At 37.1% G+C, this 24572-nt stretch overlaps 1 protein-coding gene across 41 annotated transcripts; it reads left to right on the top strand.

Moving 5' to 3' along the window:
• Positions 1–5094: 5094 nt before the first annotated feature.
• LOC107813359 (uncharacterized) lies at positions 5095–16920 on the top strand. Of its 41 annotated transcripts, XR_012701876.1 has the most exons (8): positions 5095–5205; positions 5452–5604; positions 7058–7126; positions 8870–8975; positions 10946–11013; positions 11828–15696; positions 15823–15990; positions 16601–16920. XR_012701876.1 is itself a non-coding variant. In XM_075236571.1 (6 exons), the coding sequence occupies exons 3-6, from the start codon at positions 11888–11890 to the stop codon at positions 15904–15906; spliced, it is 444 nt and encodes a 147-aa protein (XP_075092672.1). In that variant the 5' UTR covers positions 5099–7126; positions 8870–11013; positions 11828–11887; the 3' UTR covers positions 15907–16192. The 41 variants fall into 41 exon arrangements, 3 of the variants coding, with proteins under 3 accessions (XP_075092672.1, XP_075092673.1, XP_075092674.1); XR_012701843.1 differs by having other exon boundaries at positions 5099–7126; positions 8870–11013; positions 11828–11940; ... (1 more) ...; positions 15570–15739; positions 15823–16007; XR_012701842.1 differs by having other exon boundaries at positions 5099–7126; positions 8870–11013; positions 11828–11940; positions 15269–15405; positions 15570–15739.
• Positions 16921–24572: the final 7652 nt, after the last annotated feature.

The following is a 24572-nucleotide window of genomic DNA, read 5'->3' on the forward strand; positions in this document are numbered from 1 at the left end:
TAAGACAAACATGCATCAAATCCAGCAATAATTGACCACATATAGGGAAACAAGCTAGTTGTAAATTTACTCTTAAATGTTTAACTAATACTGAAGAGTACAGAGTTGATCGAGTCAACAGATACACAATAGAGATGAGAACAAGTTGTAATGAACATTAGGGTCCAAGACAGATTACAAGTTAGGTATGAATGACTCACCAAGAATTAAAATACACTCTAGGCATGAGTTGGTTTACATAACAGTCTAGAACAAGGCAGAGAGGCAACCTCAAGATCAATCAACAAGCATTAACATAACATAGTAGACTAAACAAGTTTAAGAGAGCCAGAGTTTATAGTAAGTAGGGACATATTGAACTAGATTGTCAGACCACACATAAGTAATAGGGGATGTTGCAGTTCACCTTATAAGTGGGAAGTAGTATAAAATAACACAGGATTGAATTAGGCATGTAACACACATTAAAACACACAATTAATAGGATACCATATTTGGGCTGATAGCATAGTTAGGCATTAGTCCTAGTAGAGTATCAAATACATAGAACACACGAGTTGATATATCCAGGATGTAGAATAGAGTAGGGAGATAAACTCAGGAAGAGTGGCAGGTAACACACACTCGGTTAGGCATGCTTAAAGTAGTGAGGGTCTTTCATGATGAGCACAAATAGTAGGTGTAAGAATTCAGGCACACATACACACATTGGGCTAAGTAGACCTAAGGGAGTCAGAAATCAAGAGTGTATAGCTAACTTAGAGTTTTAGGCAAGTTTTAAGGCTAGAAAAGCATAGAACTACAAGACAACTTAATAAAACACCAAAGAACCATAAGCAAATATGGAATAATATTGTATTGGCTCATTGAAGCTCAAGTGGCATAAATACACAAGTCATGAACACAAGAAAGAAGATGAAATTGCGAGAGTCACAGATGCTTACCAGTATAAACTAACGAACAAGTAAAGGAGAAGAGTAAATTTCAGTAATCCTTCAAAAATCAGTAGCAATAGAGGACAACAAGACCCCAATCCAAGTGTGTTAGAGTTCACAAGGACTTCTGATGAGTCCCGAGCAGTGCTCACACTGGGGAGGTTGAGAATGCAAATTTTGGTGGCCTTGACTTTCAGCCGGCCAAAAACAATAGATTCAGAATAGTATCGAGTGAGTGAGAGTAAGAGAGAATAGTTCTTCCAGTCCCATAAAAGGGGATTATGGGAGGGGTTTATATAGTGGTTGATTAAGCAAACAAAACATGAAAAACAATAAATCTAAACATAGAAAAGGAAAGAAAAGATCCCATGCAATCAGAGTCAGTAAAGGAGATGGAGATATCAAACACTAGTTGGGTTCAACCAACTATAAATCGAACTAGGAGTGTAGGCATTGCCTCCTTTCAAGTGTATGTAGACAAAATACGTCTAAATCCTTGAAGATCGAAGTCATCCGGGCATGATTTTGAGAGGTAGTTCTTGCAAAAATAGGGCAAGAACTAAGTAACACCACATGCATATGTACAATAGTGAATTACCACAAAATAGGTAAGTGAATCAATGATTGATTCCATTTTAGGGCCGTATTTGGAGGGGTTCAGAGATACAACGGCAAGGGTTTATGAGAGAAGAAGAGAGTAGAGAGGATTTAGGGGCGGCTAGAGTGTGGGAATGGGATTAGAGTTTTGGGTGAGGGGATATAAGGAAAGGGTAGGGATTTATTATGGGTCGTTGATCATTTGAGATCAACGGCCAAGATCGAAAAAGGCGTGGGGCGGGTCGTTTAAATGGGTACCGACCGGGTTAAGATTAAAGGGGTCGTCTGGTTTGGGTTGGGAAGATTGGGCTTAGAGATTTTTTACGTTTGGGCCATTAAATTGGTCCAGAATTGGCTCCAAATTAGGCTCCAAATTAAATACCCGAAAAAATTATAAAAAATATTTATAAAAAGTAATTAACAAATAGTAAAAGTATTATTTATGTAGTAAGATATTTTAAAATAATAGTTTAACATTTAAAAATATAAAAATGCTATTTTGAGCACAAATAATGTAATAAAATGTGATTATGCACATCATATAGGCTATTACTGCAAAATTATGTAAAATAGCTTAAAAATACAAATATAATTATATAAAATAAAGTAAAGTATTCTGAAATATATATATGGATGCAAATAATAACTTTGGATGATTAAGTCATCACAAAATAATTTAAGGGGTAATTAATGCATATTCAAGTAATTTAAATGCAAGAAAATCAATTTTAAAGCTTTAAAAATTCTGAAAACTATAGAAAATACTTGTATAACTCTTGTGAATTAAGTAATGAAGCAAATAATACTTTGAAAGTATATATATTATTTGAAAAGATATGAGGGAAAATTGAGTATCAACACTTACAATGAGGAAGCACATAGTTTGCAAGCAATCTGAAAAAATAGCATGAGTGTTGAGAAGCTCTTCAATTAACTTTTGTTGCGATGGCAATCACGCGTGAAGCTGTCTAAAATGAAAATGTCGAATCAAGACTATAAATTTACATTACTATAAATTGTAGATATAATTGCTCTAGGATTTACGTTTGCTAGATGTTCATGAGCTGAAACTTTCAGTGAGTAATTGCTTACCCTCTCTTTGTTGTTTCACTGAACCTGAGTTTGTTGCTAAATCTTTATTTTGTGTTGTTTGAATATATACCACAGACCCCACAGTATGAGATAATACTAGGTATGTTGTTATTGTTTGAATATATAGTTCATATTTGTTTCCATAGCACCTAATAAGACTCTTGTACTAGCTTTATGATATCACGAGGCAGCCTATAATCAAAATTGGTCAGCTTGAACCCAATTTTTTCTGACATTGCACATAAATATATACGTAAAAATTGTTAAAATTTTAACATATATTGAATTTTGAACTTATAATTTTATAAACAATATATTCAATGCGAAAAGCCTATTCAAAATTTAATCCGAGGTTCGCACTGAAGCCTAAGTTTGTAAATTTGTATATCTGTGAATTTGGAAGTGGGCAACTGGATATGCTTGATATGATTGATGTTATTTATTTTTACTTTCATTATTTGTCAACTTGATTTTTTTTGAAGTTTGGATTATTATTATATTTTGATCAATTGAAAAAAAAAGTTAAATTAACTTCTGGAAATCTTTCATGATTTTTGGTACCTATATCCAATTGTGTACTTATTTAAGCAAAAATTTACTTCCATAATCTGTCAATTTGAATCTAGTTTCTTTGGCGTTTGGATTGCTAGCAACAAAAGGGTAAAAACAATTTAAGAACTAGAACAAATGTAAATAAATTTAAATAACATAATTTTTTTTAAAAAAAGCCTAAAATTTTCGAGTAATAAGATTGAGTGTAGAAAGACTTATAGCCTGTTTGGCCATGGTTCTAAAATCTATTTATTTTGAGAAGTACTTTTTTTAAAAGTAATTTTCAAAAAAGTATTTTTGATGAGAATCGGTTTATGCTTGACTAATTAATTTGAAAAGCATTTTTGAGCAGTAATTAGTGTTTGGTCAAGCTTTTGAAAACTGCTTCTAAGTTATTTTTCTCAAAAGTGCTTCTCAGAAAAGTGCTTTTGGAGAGAAGCTACATTTTTCTGCTTCTCAAAATCTGCTTCTGCTTCTGCTCAAAAGCATTTTTTTCCTTCTAAGAGCTTGACCAAACACCTCAATTTTTGGGGGGATTTTATATCTATACCCGATTTTAGGGTCACAATTGAACCTACACTCACTTTGCAAAAAAGTTTGCAAGCGTACCCACTTTACGATCAACTTCAGACTTATCGGGTCTGAAGTTAAAAAAAATTAGTCTGACGTGAAAAAATTGCACTTCGTATGCACTTAAGGCCAAATAGGTCTGAAGTGCAACCAATGGTTTCATGCACTTAAGGCTAATAAGTCTGAAGTGAAAAATTGCACTTCAGATTCACTTAAGTGCAACAAACGTTTTCATTCACTTAAGGCCAATAGGTCTGAAGAGAAAATTTGCACTTCAAATGCACTTAAGGCCAAATAGAGATGCACTTAAGGCCAAATAGGTCTGAAGTGTAACCAATGGTTTCATGCACTTAAGGCCAATAAGTCTGAAGTAAAAAATTTCACTTTTAGAGGCACTTAAGGTCAAAAGGTGTGAAGTGCAACAAACGTTTTCATTCACTTAAGGCCAATAAGTCTGAAGTGTAACCAATGGTTTCATGCACTTAAGGCCAATAAGTATGAAGTGAAAAGTTACACTTTCAGAGGCACTTAAGGCCAAAAGGTCTGAAGTGCAACAAACGTTTTGCTACACTTAAGACCAATAAGTCTGAAGTGAAAAAATTGTACTTCATATGCACTTAATGCCAAAAGCTTTGAAGTGCAACAAACGTTTTGCTACACTTAAGGCCAATAAGTCTGAAGTGAAAAATTGTACTTCAGATGCACTTAAGGCCTCTAAAGTGAAACAAATGTTTTGCTATACTTAAGACCAATAAGTCTGAAGTGAAAAATTATACTTCGGATGCACTTAAGGCCTCTAAAGTGAAACAAACGTTTTGCTACACGTAAGACCGATAAGTCTGAAGTGAAAAATTGCACTTCAGATGCACTTAAAGCCAAAAGGTCTGAAGTGTTACCAACGTTTTTATGCACTTTAGGCCTATTAGGCCTAAAATGCAAATTGTCCAGAAACAGAAATTTGTTCTTCGAATTATAACAATCTAATATACGATTTAATACCTAAATCTATTCTAAATGAGCTCAAATTTGAAACATAACCTCCAAATATCATCATGAACAAACCACAATCATTAATTTATCAAAACAACAATAAATCTAATGAACTCATTTTGCAATTAAGAAAAAAAAGAAGAAAAAACCCTAAGCAATAGTAAAAATAAAGTGTTATAACAATTCACTATGACTAAATAGAGTGCCTCGGGCAATTTTTATAATTTTTTGACAAAAGCACTTTTGATTAAAAAAAAAAAAATCGCTAAACGGGCTATTAATTTAATGTTGATAATGGAAAATGTAGATAAAATGTATATATTTTTTATACACAAAAAGATATATATACAGAGTGATTATACCAGTGCCATTTTCCCAATAAAGTAACCTGGGAAAGAAAGTTTTTTGCCACTCAACTCTAGACGGAGAAAGAATGAGGAAGCAGAGAGGTAGTTGGGAGTCTCTAATGGTGGTTGCCCTCTCTCTGTTCCCTATGATTTCCTTTTCCATTTTGTTGTACTAATAAACCACCATTGCTAGAAAATGGACATAGATTGCCCCTTAAACTTGCAACTGTAAAAAATCCCTTTTTACGGTTTAGGGTTTACTATCTAAACCCATAATCTGCTTCTGCTTCTGCTTCTTCACTTCTTTTACTCCCTTTTCCTATGGCTAGCTTTTAATGTGACGGATGATGAGGCTGTGATGATTACAGGTGTCTTGAGTTGGTTCGGGCAAATGGAGCGACCCGTATCTTGGCGGGGCAAACCGGAAGGCATCTTCGTGGTTGCAACCGGGTCTGCAGCCATGGCGGTTGGATTGTCTCCATGGACTGATTTTATCACAGATATGGGCCTCAAAATTTAAAGTGAGAGCTTGTTTGGCTTAGCTGAATTTAAAGTAGCTTTCCAAGTGCTGAAAAGCACTATTTAAGAGGTCCATATCTTGGCGGGGCGACTCGGAAGGCATCTCTATGGTTGCAACTGAGGTCCGCAGCCATGGAGGTTGCATTGTCTCTGCTGATTTTATCACAGATCCGAGCCTTAAAATTGAGGGTTATATTTGGCCCTTTTCCGTTTTAGAAATGGATGGAGACCGAAATAGTAAAGTTTTTGCAAACGACCATCATAAATCTACCTTAAGTGATCGGGCAGTTCGATGCGCTAAGCTCCCGCCGTGCGCGGGTCCGGTAAGGGCCGGACCACAAAGCTCTATTGTATGCAGCCTTATCTGCATTATTGCAAGAGAGGCTATTTTCACGGGTCGAAAACTTGACCTCCTGTCATACGATAACTTTACCAGTTACGTCAAGTATCACCTCCCTCAAAGATAAGAGATCATTTTTGTAATTTTCTCCTGAAAAGTGTACACTTTTACATTCTATTTTATCATTTTCCCGAAAACCTGCTGAATTATATTATCCTTCATATGGATTAGATTAGCCAGAAATGGTGAGAATGAGGCAACAGAGAAAGTATGGGATTTTCTTTAAAGGGTGGTTACCCCTCTCCGTTTCCCCTATGATTTACCATTTCTTTTAACAAACCAACAGCCCTTAAAAAAAGCAAGAGAGAAAGAGAGATGATTAACACTTTAATTTTTGGGTTTCTTTGCATTTTTGCACCCCTCACGTATACTCAAAACCCAATACAATCAACTATACTAAAGATGTAGGATGATAATTATTTTTACTATATCTGGGCTAAACTAATTGGGGCATAGAGATTACCCGACCCGTATCTTGGCGTGGCACCCGGTATGGCTTGTGATTGAGACTCTTCTCTCACATGCAACCGGTGTTTTGCAGTCATGGAGTGGTTGTGGCTTCTATTCTGCCTTATTGTAACACATAATTCAATAAGGGTGTTCAAATTTTGAACACCCTTTGCCAGTGGGCTATGCAAGGGTGTTCAAAGTCTATATTTAATCAATAACAAGTAATATTTTACCTTATATAGTATTATTTTTGGGCGAAGGATACCACCCTTGGGCCAACATAGCTTCGCCCCTGAGCCCGGTGCCCAAAGCATCCTGCATTTACGCAGGATTCGGGGAAGGGCCGACCTCAAGGTGTGTGATGTAGACTGTATACCCTAATGTAAGCATTAATTGTTGTTTCCACAGCTCAAACCCGTGACCAATAGGTTACACATATACAACTTTACCGTTGCTCCAAGGCTTCCCTTATCATGACACATTTGAGCCTCAATTTGCTAGAGACAATATTATCTTTTCGATGTGGGAGATATAGAACTCACATCCTTTTGATTACAATTTGTAATGTTTTTGCACTCTTAATGTATCGCCAATTTTTGTATCAGTGACAGCTCATGAATCAAGCATTAGAGTGAAAATGTGGGATTTCGCATTGTGGTCGCTCTCCTCATATGGTAAGACCTTGATTAAGCGCTTGATTTTTTTTTCTTTCTCAAATGCCAGCTACCATCTTCATATTTATTTCCATATAATTTTGAATGTGCAAAAGGATGTATGCTTCCGATGTGATAATAGTTGGATGTTGTGATGGTATACTAGTTAGTCTTAAACAGTATTATCAACTTTCTGGAAATTTAAACTTATGAATTACCAAGAAAAACCTGTTTGAGTCTTTTAATGGGAAGCTAGTGTTGACTGAAGGTCTGTTAGAATAACCCTAAATTTTCATCAAAAAAAAAGAGAGGAGAGAATGAGGTAAAAGACAGAAGGCAATTTCTATCAGAGGTGGTTACCTATCTCTACTTTACCAATGATTCTCCATGTTCCAAAAAGAACCAACCTTTATATTGAACATGCAAAAAACTAAAATCAGTTTCCTGTGGTTCTGTTTGTGACTTTGTTTATGTTTACTGATCCAAATATTCGTTATTCGTATCTGTTGGGTTCTTGTTCTTTGTTGCCTTGGCTTCAAGATTCTTCTTTAGAAGCTATTGGGGAATGGGGCTGATGCCTAGAAAAATGTGATTACAAACTTAGTTATCTTAAATGACATAATAAGAAAAATCGAATTATATCATGAAAAGTATCATAAGAAGTGACCTTATCAAAAAAGAAGTATATGATAAGAAATAGTTAATTCTAGAATAACCTCGGAAAGAGAGTATTTTGCCACTCAACTCTAAGACGTTAACAATGAGGGAGTAGAGAGGCAGTGGGGAGTCTCTAATGGTTCCTGTAATTTCCTTTTCCATTTTTCCCAAATAAAAAAGTAACAATAAACCACCATTCTTCTTAAGGGGTCGTTTGGTTCTGAGCCCTGATCTGAAACTTTCGACAATAATCGAAAGTGTATATATATAAGGGGCCGCGTATGTACTCAGCCTATTATTACCATTATTCTTATTGTTATTGTAATAGATGAGGCTGTGATGATTAAGGTTGTCTTGAGTTCGCGTCGGGGCAATGGAGCAGCCAGCCGTATCTTGGCGGGGTGACCCGGAAAGGCCTATTTTTATAGTGCAACTGAGGTTTGCAGCCATGGCGGTTGCTTTGTCTTCTTTGCCCTGATTTTATCACAGATTTGAGCCTCAAAATACCACCCCCACCCCACCCCTACCCCCCCAAAAAAATAATTTAAAATTCCTTTAATGAAGTTACAATTGCTTTTTATTTTAGTTTGCTGAATCTTTTGTTTCGAAATTTCTGTAAAGATAGTGATTGAAGTCATTATATTACAATTTACATACGTACGGTGCCTTTTTTCCAGTCACGTAGATGATTACATATTAAACAATTTTATCTTTTTTAAATAAAGGTGAATAGATTTGTTTCAAGGAAGTTTTTGTTCTAAGTTAAAATTCTCTGATATTTTGGACTAAAATGGTGAAAGAATGGACATTTGTGTTGAAAGTGATTCTCACGAACTCTAGACTGAAAGAATGAGGCAGCAGAGAGGCAGTGGGGAGTCATTAATGGTGGTTGCCCTCTCTCTGTTTTCTGCCTATGATTTCCTTTTCCATTTTGCTGTACTAATAAACCACCATTGTTAAAAATGGACATAGATTGCCCCTTAAACTTGCAACTGTAAATCCCAATTTTACAGTTTAGGGTTTACTATCTGACCCCATAATCTGCTTCTTCACTTCTTTCCTCCTTTTCCTCTTCCTCTTCCTCATGGCAGGCTTTTACTGTGACAGATGATGAAGCTGTGATGATTAAAGGTGTTTAGAGCTGGATCGGGCATTGGAACGACCCGTATCTTGGCAGGGCGACCCGGAAGGCATCTTCATGGTAGCAACCGTGGTATGCAGCCATGGTGGTTGCATTGTCTCTGCTGATTTTATCACAGATCTGAACCTCAAAATTGAGGGGTTTATTTGGCCCTTTTCCCTTTTAAAAATGGAAGGAGACCACTTTTGTTAGATTTTTTGTGTATATTAAAGGACCCATAAACCTCCTCAAAGATGACGGATCATTTTTCTCAAGAGAAGTGTACGCTTTTTACGTACTGTACAGACTACTTGATCATTCTTTGGAAAACTTGCTATATTACCCTCCATTTGAATTGGATTAGCCCAGAAATGGAGAGAATGAAGCAACAGAGTGTATGGGATTTTTTTACAAGGGTGGTTGCCCGTCTCTGCTTTGCCTATGATTCTCCAACTTTTAAAACAAACCAACAGCCCTTAAAATAGAAAAAGAGAAAGAGAGATGATAGCACTTCAGTTTTCTGGGTTTCTTTGCATTTTTGCACCCTAAATGCATACTCAAAACCCAATACATACAACTATACTGCAACAACTATGCTACCTTTAGATCTTAAAGAGGCAGTGATGATGATGTTTCTTATATCTGGGCTAACCGATTTGGCACTGAGATGACCCAATCCGTATCTTGGCGTGGCAAGTCGGTATGGCCTGTGATTGAGAGTTGAGACTCTTCCCTCTCACATGCAATTGGTGTTGCAGCCATGGCGTGGTTGGCTTCTCTTTTGCCTTATCATAGCAACAAATCTGAGCCTCAGATTGCTGAAGAAAAATATTGGGTGTGTTTGGTATGAAGGAAAATGTTTTCTGAAAAACACTTATTTTTGGTGTTTGGGAATAAGCAGAACATATTGCCTAAGAGCATTTAATGTGACGGATGAAGAGGCTGTGATGATTAAAGGTGTCTAGGGTTGTGTTGGGCATTGGAGCGATCCGTATCTTGGCGGGGCAACCCCGAAGGCTTGTTTGATAGAGGTCTGCAGCCATGGCGGTTGCTTTGTTTCCTTTGCCTGATTTTATTCTCAGATCTGAGCCTCAAAATTGAAGCAATTACTGCATTTGTTACCCAGTTAAGTTTAACTGGAGTGTTGAATAAAACTGTTGTGAATTAAAAGTTTACACGTTTTACATACTTCAAGGATTACTTCTGTTAAGGGTATACATTGTGAACCAAAATAGTAGTCCAACCCGTATACACTAAGAACTATTTTGATCATTTTCTCGAAAACCTGCTATATTAGTATAGAAATGGCGAGAATGAGGCAACAAAGATTAGGGGATTTTTTACAAGGGTGGTTGCCCCTCTCTGCTTTGCCTATGATTCTCTTTTTTTAAACAAACCAACAGCCCTTAAAAAGAAAGAAGAAAGAGAGAGAGTACTTCAGTTTTTTGGGTTTATCTGCATTTTTACACCCCTAATGGAACTCAAAGACCCAATACTCACAACTATACTACACAACAACTATGCGACTTTCAGATCTTAAAAGAGGCAGTGATGATGATGATTCTTTTCTATTTCTGGGCTAACTAATTCGGGCATGGAGATTACCTGACCCGTATCTTGGCGTGGCAACTCGGCATGGCCTGTGGATGAGACTCTTCTCACACATGCAACCGGTGTTCAATGTTTTGCAGCCATGGCATGGTTGGCTTCTCTTTTGCCTTTCCATGACACAAATCTGAGCCTCAATTTGAAAAAAATATTACCTTTTTGCATCATCTTCTAGGGGATGAGGCTGTGATGAAATGTCGAAAGGTGTCCAGAGTTGGTCCGGCATTGGAGCAGCCCGTATCCTGGCTGGGCGATCCGGAAGGCATGGTTGCAACCAGGTTGCAGCCATGTCGGTTGCATTTTCTACATTGACTGATTTTATCACAGATCTGAGCATCAAAATTAAAGTAAAAGCATGTTTGACTTAGCTGAATTTAAGTAGCTTTTAAGCGCATTTTTTAAGAGGATGTTTGGATGGGCGTAAAAAAAGCTTGTTTCGGTGTTTGGCTTCGTAGACTTTGTTGCGGTCTAGAAAGAAACAGCTGGGCTACTGGTGAATGATTCTGCTCTTCGCACACGCAAGGTAAAAAATAACGTGTTATATTGTTTTGTACTGGTTAGAATTACAAACTCAAATTTTCTAATTTGTTTTCTCTGTATATAACAGCCCCTTTCAGTAGAACTGTAACCTGGTATACTGGGAACGTCATTGACGGAATTCACTTTTTTCATCAGATGATCTCTTTTTATTTTTTCTGCTGAATTCTTTGTTCAAGGTTTTTAAGCTTATAGCATCACCAACTAACTGCAACCTCCTTATGTTTGTAAATTGTCTGTGTAATTGGGTTGTAAAACCCACTTTGATTTAGCTCTATCTTGTGTGTTATTCTGCTTCTTGTAGTGTGCATAGTTTGAGGGGAGTCATTTTTTCATGGAAAATGTTTTCTAGTGTTTGTTTGATATGAAAGAGATTGTGATGATACTTCTACTTCTTTCTTTTCTGTGCTTAATCAATGTGCACGAAAACTACCTATCCATATTTTGACTTGGCATCCCAATATGGCCTGTGATTGAGAATCTTCTCTCTTGCAAACAACCATTGTTTTGCAGCCATGGCATGGCTTTGTCTCTTTGCCTGATGATAACATAGAATTGATCCTCAATGTTAAGAATATATAATATGAAATAATAAGACAACCGGATTATATTTAAAATGTCTATGATAATAAGAAATAACCTTATTAAAAAGTACTCCTATATGATAACAAATAATCAATTCTTAGGAACGGTAATGTACCCACTTAGTTACTAAATGACATTTGAGATTTTGCCTTCATAGCCTCACCTTTCATCTTCTCTGATCCTCTTTTTTTTTTCTTCCTTCCTTTTGTTGACAGGTGCTCTGCTCTTATTTCTACACCATAAACAGAAACTGGAATACTCAACTCAAGAACAGAATGAGGCTGCTTATGGATGGAAAATTTCTAAGGGTGTTGCCTCCCATCAGCATGTATGTGATATCTCTGTATTCTGCTACTGACAAAGCAGCACCCCTTCTTTCATGCTTAGCTAGCGCTCTAATGGTTATTCACTATCTGCCATATTTCTCACACTATGTGCTTCTTCTTTCTGGGTCCATATCTTTTCCTTTTCACAAATTTCAATCACTATGAGCATTATTGCTGTTTCTTATCTGTAGGCCGTGATGATAAAGTTTCTTGACTTCATTGGGTTTGGGTCTGCTGGATTCATATCTGGCGGGGTAAACCAGGATATTGTAAGCAGAGTCTTTTCCTTTCTAGCATGCCATCCTTGTTTGCAGCCATGCGGTGTCCCTTTCTTTCACCTGAATTTATGACAGATCTGAGCCTGCTTATGTACTCATGAGTGTCACTTCTAGATAGATATCTAATAATAGATGGAAATAACTTTTAAATATGCCCGGAGAAAGAGAAGGACAATGGTGAAAAAAAGTGAAAACTACTTTCCCTTTTGATGAAAAGGAATTGTTAGATTCTTAATGCAGACTTACACGAGCTTTCGGTTAGAAGTTCTCTTGTTGGATTAGCCCAGAAAATGGCGAGAATGAGGCAACAGAGAATATGGGATTTCTTTCAAGGGTGGTTGCCTGCCCCTCTCTGCTTTGTCTATGATTCTCCCCCTTCTCAACTAACCAACAGCCCTTAAGAGAAAGAAAGAGAAACATAGCACTTCAGTTTCTGGTTTTCTCGATGACTTTTGAAATTTCCCCAATATACAAGTATACCACGTCAATTCAACAGCCTTCAGATCTTCAGTCTTTCTGTTCATGGCCCTTTGCATGTTTCTTTCAGTTTACTCTCGCTGTCTCATTGTTAATGGAAACTTGAAACTGTTCCCTTATGATGTGTTTTACTACAGAAATGGACTATGATGATGCTTATGAATCTTTCTATTTTTGGCCTCATTATTGACCATTGAGATGACCCGACCCGTATCTTGGCGTGGCACCCAGTATGGCCAGTGATTTTTATCTAGTCTCTCTCTCTCTCTCTCTCTCTCTCTCTCTCTCTCTCTCTCTCTCTCTCTCTCTCTCTCTCTCTCTCATGCAACCGGTGTTGCAGCCATGTCGTCGCTATCTTCTCTCTTGCCTTGTCATTATATGCGTCTGAGCCTCAATTTGCTGAAGAACATTAGTAGGCGTTTGGACAAATATTGAGTTGAAGTTGAGATATTCTTTTAAATGCAGACTTGTGAGGTCTCTTCGGTTAATAGCTCTCATCTAAATGAACTATGTTTATTAGATTAGCCCAGGAATGACGAGAATGAGGCAGCAGAGAGTATGGGATTTTTTACAGGGTGGTTGCCCCTCTCTGCTTTGCCTATGATCCTCCTTTTTCAACAAACCAACAACCCGTTAAAAAGAAAGAGAGACATATAATAGCACTTCAGTATTTCGGTTTCTTTGCATTTTGCACCCTTTTAATGTATACTCTCACGACTATACAACAAGTCAACAACTACGCAGCCTTCAGATCTTTTAAAGAGGCAGTGATGATGATTTTTTCAATATCTGGGCTAACTAATCCGGGAATGGAGATAACCCGACCCATATCTTGGCGTGGCAACCTGATATGGCCTGTGATTGAGACTCTTCTCTCTCCCACACATGCAACCGGTGTTTTGCAGCCATGGCGTGGTTGGCCTCTCTTTTGTCTTTGACATTACAACACATCTGAGCCTCAATTTGCTAAAGAAATTATTATCTTTTCCATATAGATGTGGAAATCCCCCAGACCCCACTTGTGGGAATATACTTGGTTTGTTGTTATTGTATATTGACGTAATATTACCCACGCCTTTTTGTTAAAAGTTTTAATGCTTTTTGGTTTTAAATCCATTTTTTTTATCAGTAATTGAAATTCACTATATGATCCTCCATCTAAGCTAATTCCCTTAGCCCAGAAATGACGAGAACGAGGCAACAGAGAGTACGGGATTTCTTTCAAGGGTGGTTGCCCCTCTCTGCTTTGTCTATGATTCTCTCTGTTCAACAAACCAACAGCCCTTAAAGAGTCAGTAAAAATCAGAGACAACACTTCCATTTCTGGGTTTCTTTGCATTTTTGCACCCTCTGTTTGGAAAGCCACCTTGTAAGTGGATTTAGGGTGTAATTGTGTGCATTTTTTATTGTTTGTATGGCCAAGTAATTACTTGGTCAGCATGGATTTTGGTGTAATCACACAACTATACTACGACCTTCAGATCATCAGTCTGTCTCCTCATGGCTTTGAAAACTCATTAAAGAGGCAGTGATGATGATGTTTCTTATATCCGGGCTAAGTAATTCGGGCATGGAGTTATGTGACCGTATCTTGGCGTGGCAACTCAGTATGGCTTGTGATTGATACTCCTTTGACCTGCAACCGGTGTTTTGCAGCCACGGCGTGGTTGGCTTCTCTTTTGCCTTATCATGACAGATCTGAGCCTCAATTTTCTAAAGAAAATATCTCTTCCTTAATTTGATGTGGGAGACATCGAACCCACACCCTTTTGATTACATGTTTTAATGCTTTTCATGGTCCTTTTTTGTTAAAAGTTCTCTAGATGAATGGATTATCCCAGAAATGGCTAGAACGAGGCTATAGAATGGGATTTCTTTCAAGGGTGGTTTCCCCGCTTTGTCTATGATTCTCCATGTTTAACAAACAATTTAAAAAAGAAAGAGAGAGAGAGCACACTTCAGTTTCTGGATTTCTTTGCGTTTTTGCACCCTTTATGTGTACTCAAAACCCAAACACACCTTCAGATCATCAGTCTGTCTCATGGCTTTGAAAGCTCTTAAAAGAGGCAGGCAGTGATGATGATTTTTTTTGTATCTGGGCTATTTATTTCGGGCATGGAGATTACCCGCCCCATATCTTGGCGTGGCAACCCTGTATGGCCTGTGATTGAGACTCTTCTCACTCATGTGTAACTGGTGTTTTGAAGCCATGTCATGGCTAGCTTTTGTTTTTCCTTATCATAACACATCTAGGCGCAAAGCTGATCTAGTATTTGAACTTTGTGGGTTCGAGTTCAAGATTTTACAATTCATTTGATATACTGTGTTGAAAATCAAGTATTTGTACTTATTTAGTAAACTTTTTAACACATATAGAGGGTTTGAGTCAAAGCTACTGTTCAGATGAACCCATGCCTAAACCTCTCTATCTGCCCTGACTCAGCCTCAATATGCTTTTTTTCCCCTTCCTGAAATGGCATTGGCCAGTTATTTAAGTTGTTTTCTCTTTCGCATACAAATGATGTTTTTGCAGCCATGGCGTGGTTAACTTTTCTTTGCCTGATCTTTTCTGCAGATCTGAGCCTCACATTTTTGTGTCACCTGCATTTTCTTGTTCAATACACATATTGCACCGGATTGTTTTTCTTAATCTTCAGATGTCGAATAAAAGAGGCAATATAGGGGTCAAAATGAGTATTTTTCTCAAGAGAGGTTGTTCATGTTTATTTTTTTTTAAAAAAATCTTTTCTATGTGATAATAGCTTTAATTTAAAAGAATCAATTTTAGTCCTGCAGAGTAGTAACTTTGTTTTACTCTGTCTTTGATGGCCTTTGTGTGTATCTTCTGTGTTCCCTTGGCTTTTGAGTTCGAACAGCTTTTGCTTGGAGTACACGTAAATGGGGCTGTGATGATACTTCTAGTACCTTCTTTTCTGGGCCAATCAATTTACACGGAGACGACCAGTCCTGTTGGCTTGGCAACTCAATATGGTTTGTGTTAAGGTTTCTCTCTCTTATGCAACCTTTGTTTTGCAGCCATGATGTGGTGGGCTTCTCTTTGCCTTGTTCTAAGATAGATTTGAGCCTCAATTTGCTTAGAAAACAAACCTTTTCCTTGGTTCAATGCAGGGTTGTGATCTAGCATGCGGCCTTCAGGTTATAAAGTTCGAAGAGAAAGCATTTTGTTGTAGTGTTGCATCACGCTGGTGTTGAATTGTTCGTGCGTGTCTGTGTTTTCAATAAGCATCAAAACCAGTGTTTCAAGCAATCATGCCTCAATCTTGAAACCAGACCCGGGTCTCTCTCTGTCTTGAGTACATATCTGAGCCGCAGCTTTCTTCAATATTTCTAGTTTTGTTTACCTTTTAGTTTTCAGAACTACAGCTAGTGAAAGAACAATTGGAAAAAGTTAAGCAAAAGATTAAGTCTTTTAAAGTTCATTTCAAAATTTTTGGGTAGAAATACTCCATTCGTATCTAAAAGATGCTATTTTATTCTATATAGCAATTACCAGAGAATGGAAATGCACTAATTTGAGTGTTATAGCTGGCCCCCTAAATCCTAAATAGTAAGACAAAAAGGGGAACACCCAAAACTGATCAAAGTTTTTATTGTTGTGACACTGAATTAAAAATGGGATATTTCTTCTCCTTTTTGACTTTTGACATGAATTTAGTCCTAATTAATATTCAAGGGGATTGCTCCTTTTTATTCAATCTACTGGATCTTAGATCTCACTAATTAACAGCCACTTCATAAGCGAATTTCAGTTGGAACCTAGTAAACTTAGTGTATGTTTGACTTTCTGTCAGTTCTGCAGTGATGAGGTTCCAAAGCCCTACTCATAACTTCTAGATTATTGAAACTCCATTTCTTACTGCTGATATTACATGAAAAATGTTGCCAGGGCTTTGGTCTAGTGGCAAGGATACAACAGGCGATGTACAGGTCATGGGTTTGAATCTTACCGCAGACAAAAATGTGGAGAAGGGTAGATGGGTAGGCTCATTATCCATCCATATTTGAGCCGTGCGCCACTAGGCCTCGTGGATTTCTCGATCATCAAAAAACAATTTTTAATTGATCACACATCTTTCTTTAGTTATTTCATCTTACTTGTTCAGAAATAGACATGGCCTACTAGCTTGGATCGTAATCGTGTGTTTTCATCCTTTTTCTTATATTTACTTTTATAAAAAAAATGAAAAGGTGCCTAAAGTTTGTTCACTTGCTTAGCAATTTTGAATTTCTTTTCTAATCATCCTTGTACTATAGCAGAATTTAAACAAATAATTCAATTTGAAAAACAGTGGTGCATATTACATGTTCCAATTTTTCAAATCCAATTCCTTGAGCCATTGACCATTCACTTGTTTTACTTATTGTGGCTAAAGTACCCTTAAACTTTTACCTTAGATAGGCTAGTGTAACCTGATGTACTACTTAGGGATGGCAATTAGGGCGGGCGGGGTAAACAGTAAACGGGACAGGGCAGCGGAATATGTAAATGGGGCGGGGCGGGGGCAGGGCAAAACTACATTTTTAAAGAATCTTAATGGGGCAGGGCAGGTTGTAGGTCAGCCCTTAGTCCCAATAGTGGGTCATTAGGTAGCATGAGATCCAGTTCGTTCCTTGCTTACTTCATTGTGCATGTCTTCTTTTCTTTCATAAATTGATATTAAAGTAGCTAGAGGATATCACAGACGCAAATTTAGGATAATACCTTTAAAGGATAGTAGAATTTTCTACGTATTGATGAATGTGACATGGAAGCTACAATTAAAGAAATAGACAATCCAAAGTATACATAATGCTATGCGTTATCTTGAGAGTGAGAGAAGCCATGCGTTGTATGATTTTCAACCGTGACATTTACTATTGCCAACTTTAATTGTTAGCAATTTATAATTCGTGATAAAATTTTAAAAAGAATGCTGAAGTTCCTTCTTAATTGTCAATATTTATAAAGACAACATCTATATATGATACACATGTAATTGCAATACTGGGAAAGTGGATGTAAAATATGGTATTTATATAAATATATGATAAGACAAAGTATTTACTTGGAAAATGAAAAAAAGAAAAGAAGCAAAAAGTGAAAGTGAATTCTAAACGGGACAGGGCGGGGCACGACAAAATTTTGGAACAAGGCTAAACGGGGCAGGGCAAGGCGGGTCAAAATCTTAGTGGGTCAAAGGTTGCCTTGCCCCCACCATGCCCTGCCCCGCCTCAATTGCCATCCTTTGTAGAGACTAGGAATCGTTTATTAGGAGATAGGTAAATTGCTTGCAATGTGTGAAATTATTTTAATAATGCATATGGTGTAACTTTTATCAGAAACAACATCTCTATCCTTTCAGGGTAGGGGTAAGGCTGCACACATTTTAATAATGTATGTGGTGTACCTTTTATCGGAAATAATTTTTCTGCCCTTCTAGGGTAGGGGTAAGGCTGCGTGACCCCACGTGTGGGAAACTATTGGGTTTGTTATTATTGTGTTATGTGGTGTGCCTTTTGCCAAAGGTAATCTCAGATATACTTTGATACAATGGTGGTTGAGCAAAAGAAACAAAATGGTGGACGCAACTGTCAAGCAGTGTTTACCTTCAATAGTGTACTGGGTTGCTCTAATGGTGAGCACCCTTCACTTCTAACCAAGAGGTTGTGAGTTCGAGTCACCCCAAGAGCAAAGTGGGAGTTCTTGGAGGGAGGGAACCGAAGGTCTATCGGAAACAGTCTCTCTACCCCAAGGTAAGGGTAAGGTCTGCATATACACTACCATGTTGAAGCAAGGGCAATGTTAACGAGGGCTTGGATGGTGAGTTCAGTATGGTTTTCTTGATTTTGTCATTGAATCTGACTCTTGTAATTGTAAAGATGGTAAGAGGTGAATGTAGTGTTTTGTGGCAGAGTCAAGGATGTCAATAACCAAATCCAACATTTAGGTTATAGGTGATATTACTAATTGCGTCTATTGACTAGTAGATCGTATTTATGATGTTTTTTCTTAGTATAATTAAGATAAGAGTTACAAATTAAGATATTTAATAATAACATAGGGAGTCATATTTGATCTCTAGACGCTAATAAGGTTAAATTGTGATTATTGAAAAAAATTAGATTCCATAAACTTTTCATTCAAGTATATCAACTTTCCTAATTAAAAGGATGGATAGATCTTTTGAAACAATTCAAAAAGAAAAAGGTGACAAGAATTTTTTGTCGAAAGCAAATATCTTGAATCTAGTTCAAGCGATTAGGTTTTCCAAATTCCAAATAGAAGGTTAATTGTGTATTCTATAAGTAAGTGACGTGTTGGTGATCAACTTATATTTTGAGGGCACATTTGGTACGAGAAGTAAGAGATAATTAATTCTAAAATTAAATTTGAGATGAATTTATCTCATGTTTGGTTGGGATAAAATCGTGATATAACAAATATGGGGAATAGTTATCCCATGCTTATAATGTTATTTTAATCCTTACGAGATGGAGGGATAACACTCTCAGGATAATTAATTCTGGGATAACTTATTTCTCAATCAAACGACCCCTGAAGTTTTAAATAAGGAGTAGGCGTTAATAAAATGTTAGCGCAATGGTTACTACGAAAAATATAGATGGTAGTGAGGATGAAAGAAAAGCATAAGCTACATTGTTCGTTCGTGCTCGCGTCTTTCTCGCTCTATCTTTGGTGAATGCATTCTTTCAACCGATATATTTTAGTTTTATTTTCATTAGACTATGGTTTTATGTTCAACTTGTTGATTTTATTCTTGTAGAGTGTATGTGAAAAGGTGTGAATTTACCTTAATTTTTGAAGTGAACAGTTGAATACTTACAACATCTTCTAAAAACTTAACAAGAAAAAAAAAAGATAAGATAAAAGGATGTCAATAGAAAGCGAGACGCATACACTAACTAATAAGTTAGTGGGCCAAGTTTAGAATTTTTGGTATGTTAGTGGGCAAATTTAAATTCTTCCCAAATTTAAAAAAAGAAGGTATTATCACTTTTAGTCCGTGCCAGAAATTATTTATATTCGATAATCGAAAATATGTATAAAATTTGTATGTAACATACAGAATGTATATATACAATATATTTTTCGATTATTATTTTGAGAGCGACTATACGATATCATTTTTCCATTAAGTAATATCAAAGTTGTAATAAAGTTGACCCACTGTTAAAATAATAGGCAGTTTCCGAAAAGAAAAAGAAAAGAAAAGCAGAAAGGTAGGTCGCTGATCGTATGGGCGACCTACTGTTAAAACATTATGACCAAAATGACCCCTCTTTTGAAAAATTATAGTTCTTGAACCATTCACTATCAATTTTACACATTTAAAATATAAATATTAGTACATCACTGCTTCCAAGTTTTAAACCATCAGTTTTAGGTGAATGCATCATTTCCCTGAAATGTCTTTAATTTTGATTATCCTATGGTTTTGTGTTCCACTTTTATCTGTTGGCTCTATTCTTAGTATAAGATAGAGGGTGTTAATTTACCTCAATTTGTAAGGTGAATATTTACAATATATTCTAACAAATTGACCAAAAAAAACAAAAAAACATGCCAATCATAAAAAACATCTACCCCTCGTAAAATGCTACCTCGAAATTTACCTCACAAAAATAAAAAGAATATTATAGTAGATGGAATTAATAGCCGGTTGGTCAAGTTATTTTGGGCCAAAAGTATTTTTTTAGGGCATGTTTGGAAAGTCACCCTCTAATTATATTTGAGTTTAATTGGGTATAATTATACAGTTTTGGTATGTTTATCTCACTTTGGTCAGTATGTAATTAGGTGTAATATCTTCATGTCGCGACCCAAAATCTCACATGTCGTGATGACGCCTATCTCAATACTAGACAAGCCAACAATCTCAATAAACTACTATATCTTTTAAAATTTGAAAACATAATAATTAAATTCAGCGGAAGAAATCTCACAAATACAAATATAACGCTCCCAAAATCCGGTGTCACTGAGTACATGAGCATCTAATATGAATACAAAGTCTGACGGATAAAAATCGGTGTTTGAAAATATAGAACAGTACAATAATTAAAAAGGAAAGGAATCGAGTCTGCGGACGTCAAGCATCTACCTTGATAGTTCCCAACAGAATTAACTTCGAAATCTAGCAGCCGCCGTATCCGGGAGCACCTGAAATCTGCACACGAGATGCAGAGTGTAGTATGAGTACAACTAACTCAATAAGTAACAAGACTAACCTCTGGGCTAAAAGTAGCGACGAGCTCCGCAGATACAGTCCATTATAAATAATGATACAAAATGTAGGCATGCTTTCAAGTTTAACAGTTAAACTCAGTACAAGCGAAATAGATCAATACTGCATGATATGAGGAATGTGACATCTCACTCGAAAGACCTCATGTAAATACTGGTCACAAATTATCCGGTCACTCGATGCTTTTTATGGCCAATCCAGCCCAGGGGTGTTCCAAGTTCCAACCCGTATATAAATACACATCGACTGGCAGTCAGTCACCCAGTACCGTATAAGACCAATCCAGTCCTGGGATAATTTTATCTCCAAATATAACTGATACAGACAAGATCCATGTCTAGGTAAACTCATTACAATACAAATAAGTAAGGCAAGTCCATGCCCTGGGAAATTCATCCCGAATATATATATATAATCATCGTAAGTAAGGAAAGTCCATGCCCTGGAAAGTCCATCCCGAATATATATAATCATCTACACTCAGTGGGGGTCTAAAGACTCCGGAGGGGCTCCTTCAGCCCAAGCGTGATATAAAGCCTTTATGGCCTACTGCAGGCGGGCAGTCCCGATCCGTATAATAATAAAGCCTATAAGGCCTGCTGCAGGCGGGCAACCCCGATCTACAAAATAGTAAAGCCAATAAGGCCTGCTGCAAGCGGGCAACCCCGATCCATAAAATGGTAAAGCCTATAAGGCCTGCGGCAGCGGGCAGCCCCGATCCATAAAATAGTAAAGCCAATAAGGCCTGCTGCAAGCGGGCAGCCCCGATCCATAAAATAGTAAAGCCAATAAGGCCTGCTGCAAGCGGGCAGCCCCGATCCATATAATAATGATGTATAAAGCCATTATGGCCTGTTGCGTTGCGCAACTCAATCCCATAAATATTCTCACAATGGACAATTATTACTGAGTGTGAAATGTATATTTTTGAACAATTAATTTAACAGCAATACGACCCCATGGGTCCCAAAATATTGGCACGTAGCCTAAACATGATCTTTAATAAGAGCCTCAACTCAATTTCTCTAACACGTAGAGAATGTTCAGGTAATAACATGATTCATTAATCTTACAACTGCACATAATTTATTCAAGATATAATTTATATAGTGCACGCCCACATATTCGTCACCTATCGTGAGTGTCACCTCCAAACAATTTATATCATACCAAATTTGGGGATTCATACCCTCAGAACCAAGTTTAGAGGTGTTACTTACCTCAAACCGTGTAATTCTTTACTCCGCTATGCCTTTGCCTTGTGAATTGGCCTCCAAATGCCTCGAATCCCAATCCATATGGTGAAAATCGCCTAAAAAATCGCTTCAATCCGAGTTCCATAGCTCCCAATGTGTTAAAATAGCTGAAGCCTCAAAATATATCTTTTGTCCATGCATTTACTCTTCGCGATTGCGAAGCACAAAATTTTTCAGCCCCAAAATTGCTCTTCGCGAATGCGACCAAATGTTCGCGATCACGATGCACACCTCTGTAGGCAGAAACCAACAATTAAAAATGGCATAGAAATGGTCCGAAACCACCCCGAAAGTCACCCGAGCCCCTCGGGACCTCAACCAAATATACCAACAAGTCCTAAAACATTATACGAACTTAGTCGAAGCCTTAAATCACATCAAACAACGCTAAAACCACGAATTACATCTCAATTCAAGCCTAATGAACTTTGAGCTTTCAAATTCTATATCTTGTGCCGAAATACATCAAATTAATCCGGAATGACTTTAAATTTTGCACACAAGTCATAAATGACATAACGAAACTATTTCAATTTCCAGAATCATATTCCGACCTCGATATCAAAAAGTCACCCCCGGTCAAACTTTCCAAAAATTTAACTTTCGGCATTTCAAGCCTAATTCCACTACAGACCTCCAAATAATTTTTCGGACATGCTCCTAAGTCCAAAATCACCATACAGAGCTATTGGAATCATCAGAATTAAATTCTAAGGTATTTTACACATAAGTCAACATCCCATCAACTTTTTCAACTTAAGTTTTCAATTATGAGACTAAGTGTCTCATTTCATTTCGAAATCCTTCCGGACCCGAACCAACTAACCCGATAAGTCATAAATCAATTGTAAGGCATAAATTGAACAGTAAATTGGGGAACATGGTTATAATATTTAAAACGACCGACCGGGTCATTACATTCTCCCCCACTTAAACATACGTTTGTCCTCAAACGTGCCAGGAGATTTCCAAGCCACCAAATCACTATTCCATATTATCACGCACGTACCCGAGGTGATCCCACACCACTCTATTCTGTGTAAATTGTATAGGCATGACAACACAATATAACTGGAAATCATTAATTTAACCTTAGCCCAAAAACCTTAGAGCCAAATTTCTAACATCCAGAATTCTTTTCAAGACCTAATTCTCACATCTACCCACTGTATAAGCCTGAACAAGCTGTACCCAGCCATAACCATAATTCCAGATACAATCGCATAACTTACTACACAACTCGCATACTCGTAACACCATTTATGATCACAGTAACTACTCAAAACCAACCAAGTACTAGTATAAAACCCTGCATTCAATAGAACCTCATTCCAAAACCTTCGTACACTGCCAATGATGAAAGAACAATCAAAAACTCATAACCACTTATCATATCAACTAGCCATATAGCTCTTTCGCCCTAACCAGAACTACAATCCTTTCCTAAGACGACTTTCAGTATTATCTTCCCAATATACCGGAATCAAACCTGATAGTATCCATTCTAGGTCCAATGACCTTATATTATTAAACGTAACTATCCTATTGATATGCCACGCCAATATAACTCAATCCATAACTGCGCAACCTTGTACCCAAAATGGAAGATGTCTCAAAGTAGAGACCCGTATTGTAAGTTCAACAAGTACCACAACAACTGTAATGCTATAAGCTCATTATATATAGTAGAACCAAGAACACAAATTTAATAAAAGTAACCAGCTCTTCTAGAGCTCACATTAACATCACTCGCACGGACAACTCACGTGCTATAGTATCAATATCTGGACCCGCACGGATAACTCACGTGCCAATAATATCATTATATGGATCCGCACGTACAACTCACATGCCAATAATATCAGTATATGGATCCACACGGACAACTCACGTGCCAATAACATAATTTGCATGGCATGGTCACAGGCCTCCAGTCCAAGCATATCATAGAGGAGCAATCAAATAAGTACACATGTATATGATAAATGAAATAAGATTCACATGCTCCTGGACTGGTATAAATAGCATGCCATAGTGTAAGCATGTGCAAAGTCTGCTATCACACTTCAAATCGGCAATTTTTTTAATGCAGAATTAGTAACTGCACCGTTTACTTAGTGAATCATCTTCTTTGTAACCTCAAGTATAGCCCAGATAGTTCTCAACAAAGGTACGAATATGGGAACCGTTATAACTTTATGCTTAACAGTCAACTCTAGGCATATAATAGCCTAAGCATTCTTCCGAGTATGAATACTTGCTCTAATGCCCACACATGGGCTCAAACCTCACATATATGCGCACTCATAGCGCATAGCTATCACAAATAATTAACGCAACTAGTGCCTCCACCGAG

Source organism: Nicotiana tabacum, chromosome 18 (assembly GCF_000715075.1).
Source record: "Nicotiana tabacum cultivar K326 chromosome 18, ASM71507v2, whole genome shotgun sequence".
In the NCBI taxonomy this organism is placed as follows: Eukaryota; Viridiplantae; Streptophyta; class Magnoliopsida; order Solanales; family Solanaceae; genus Nicotiana; species Nicotiana tabacum.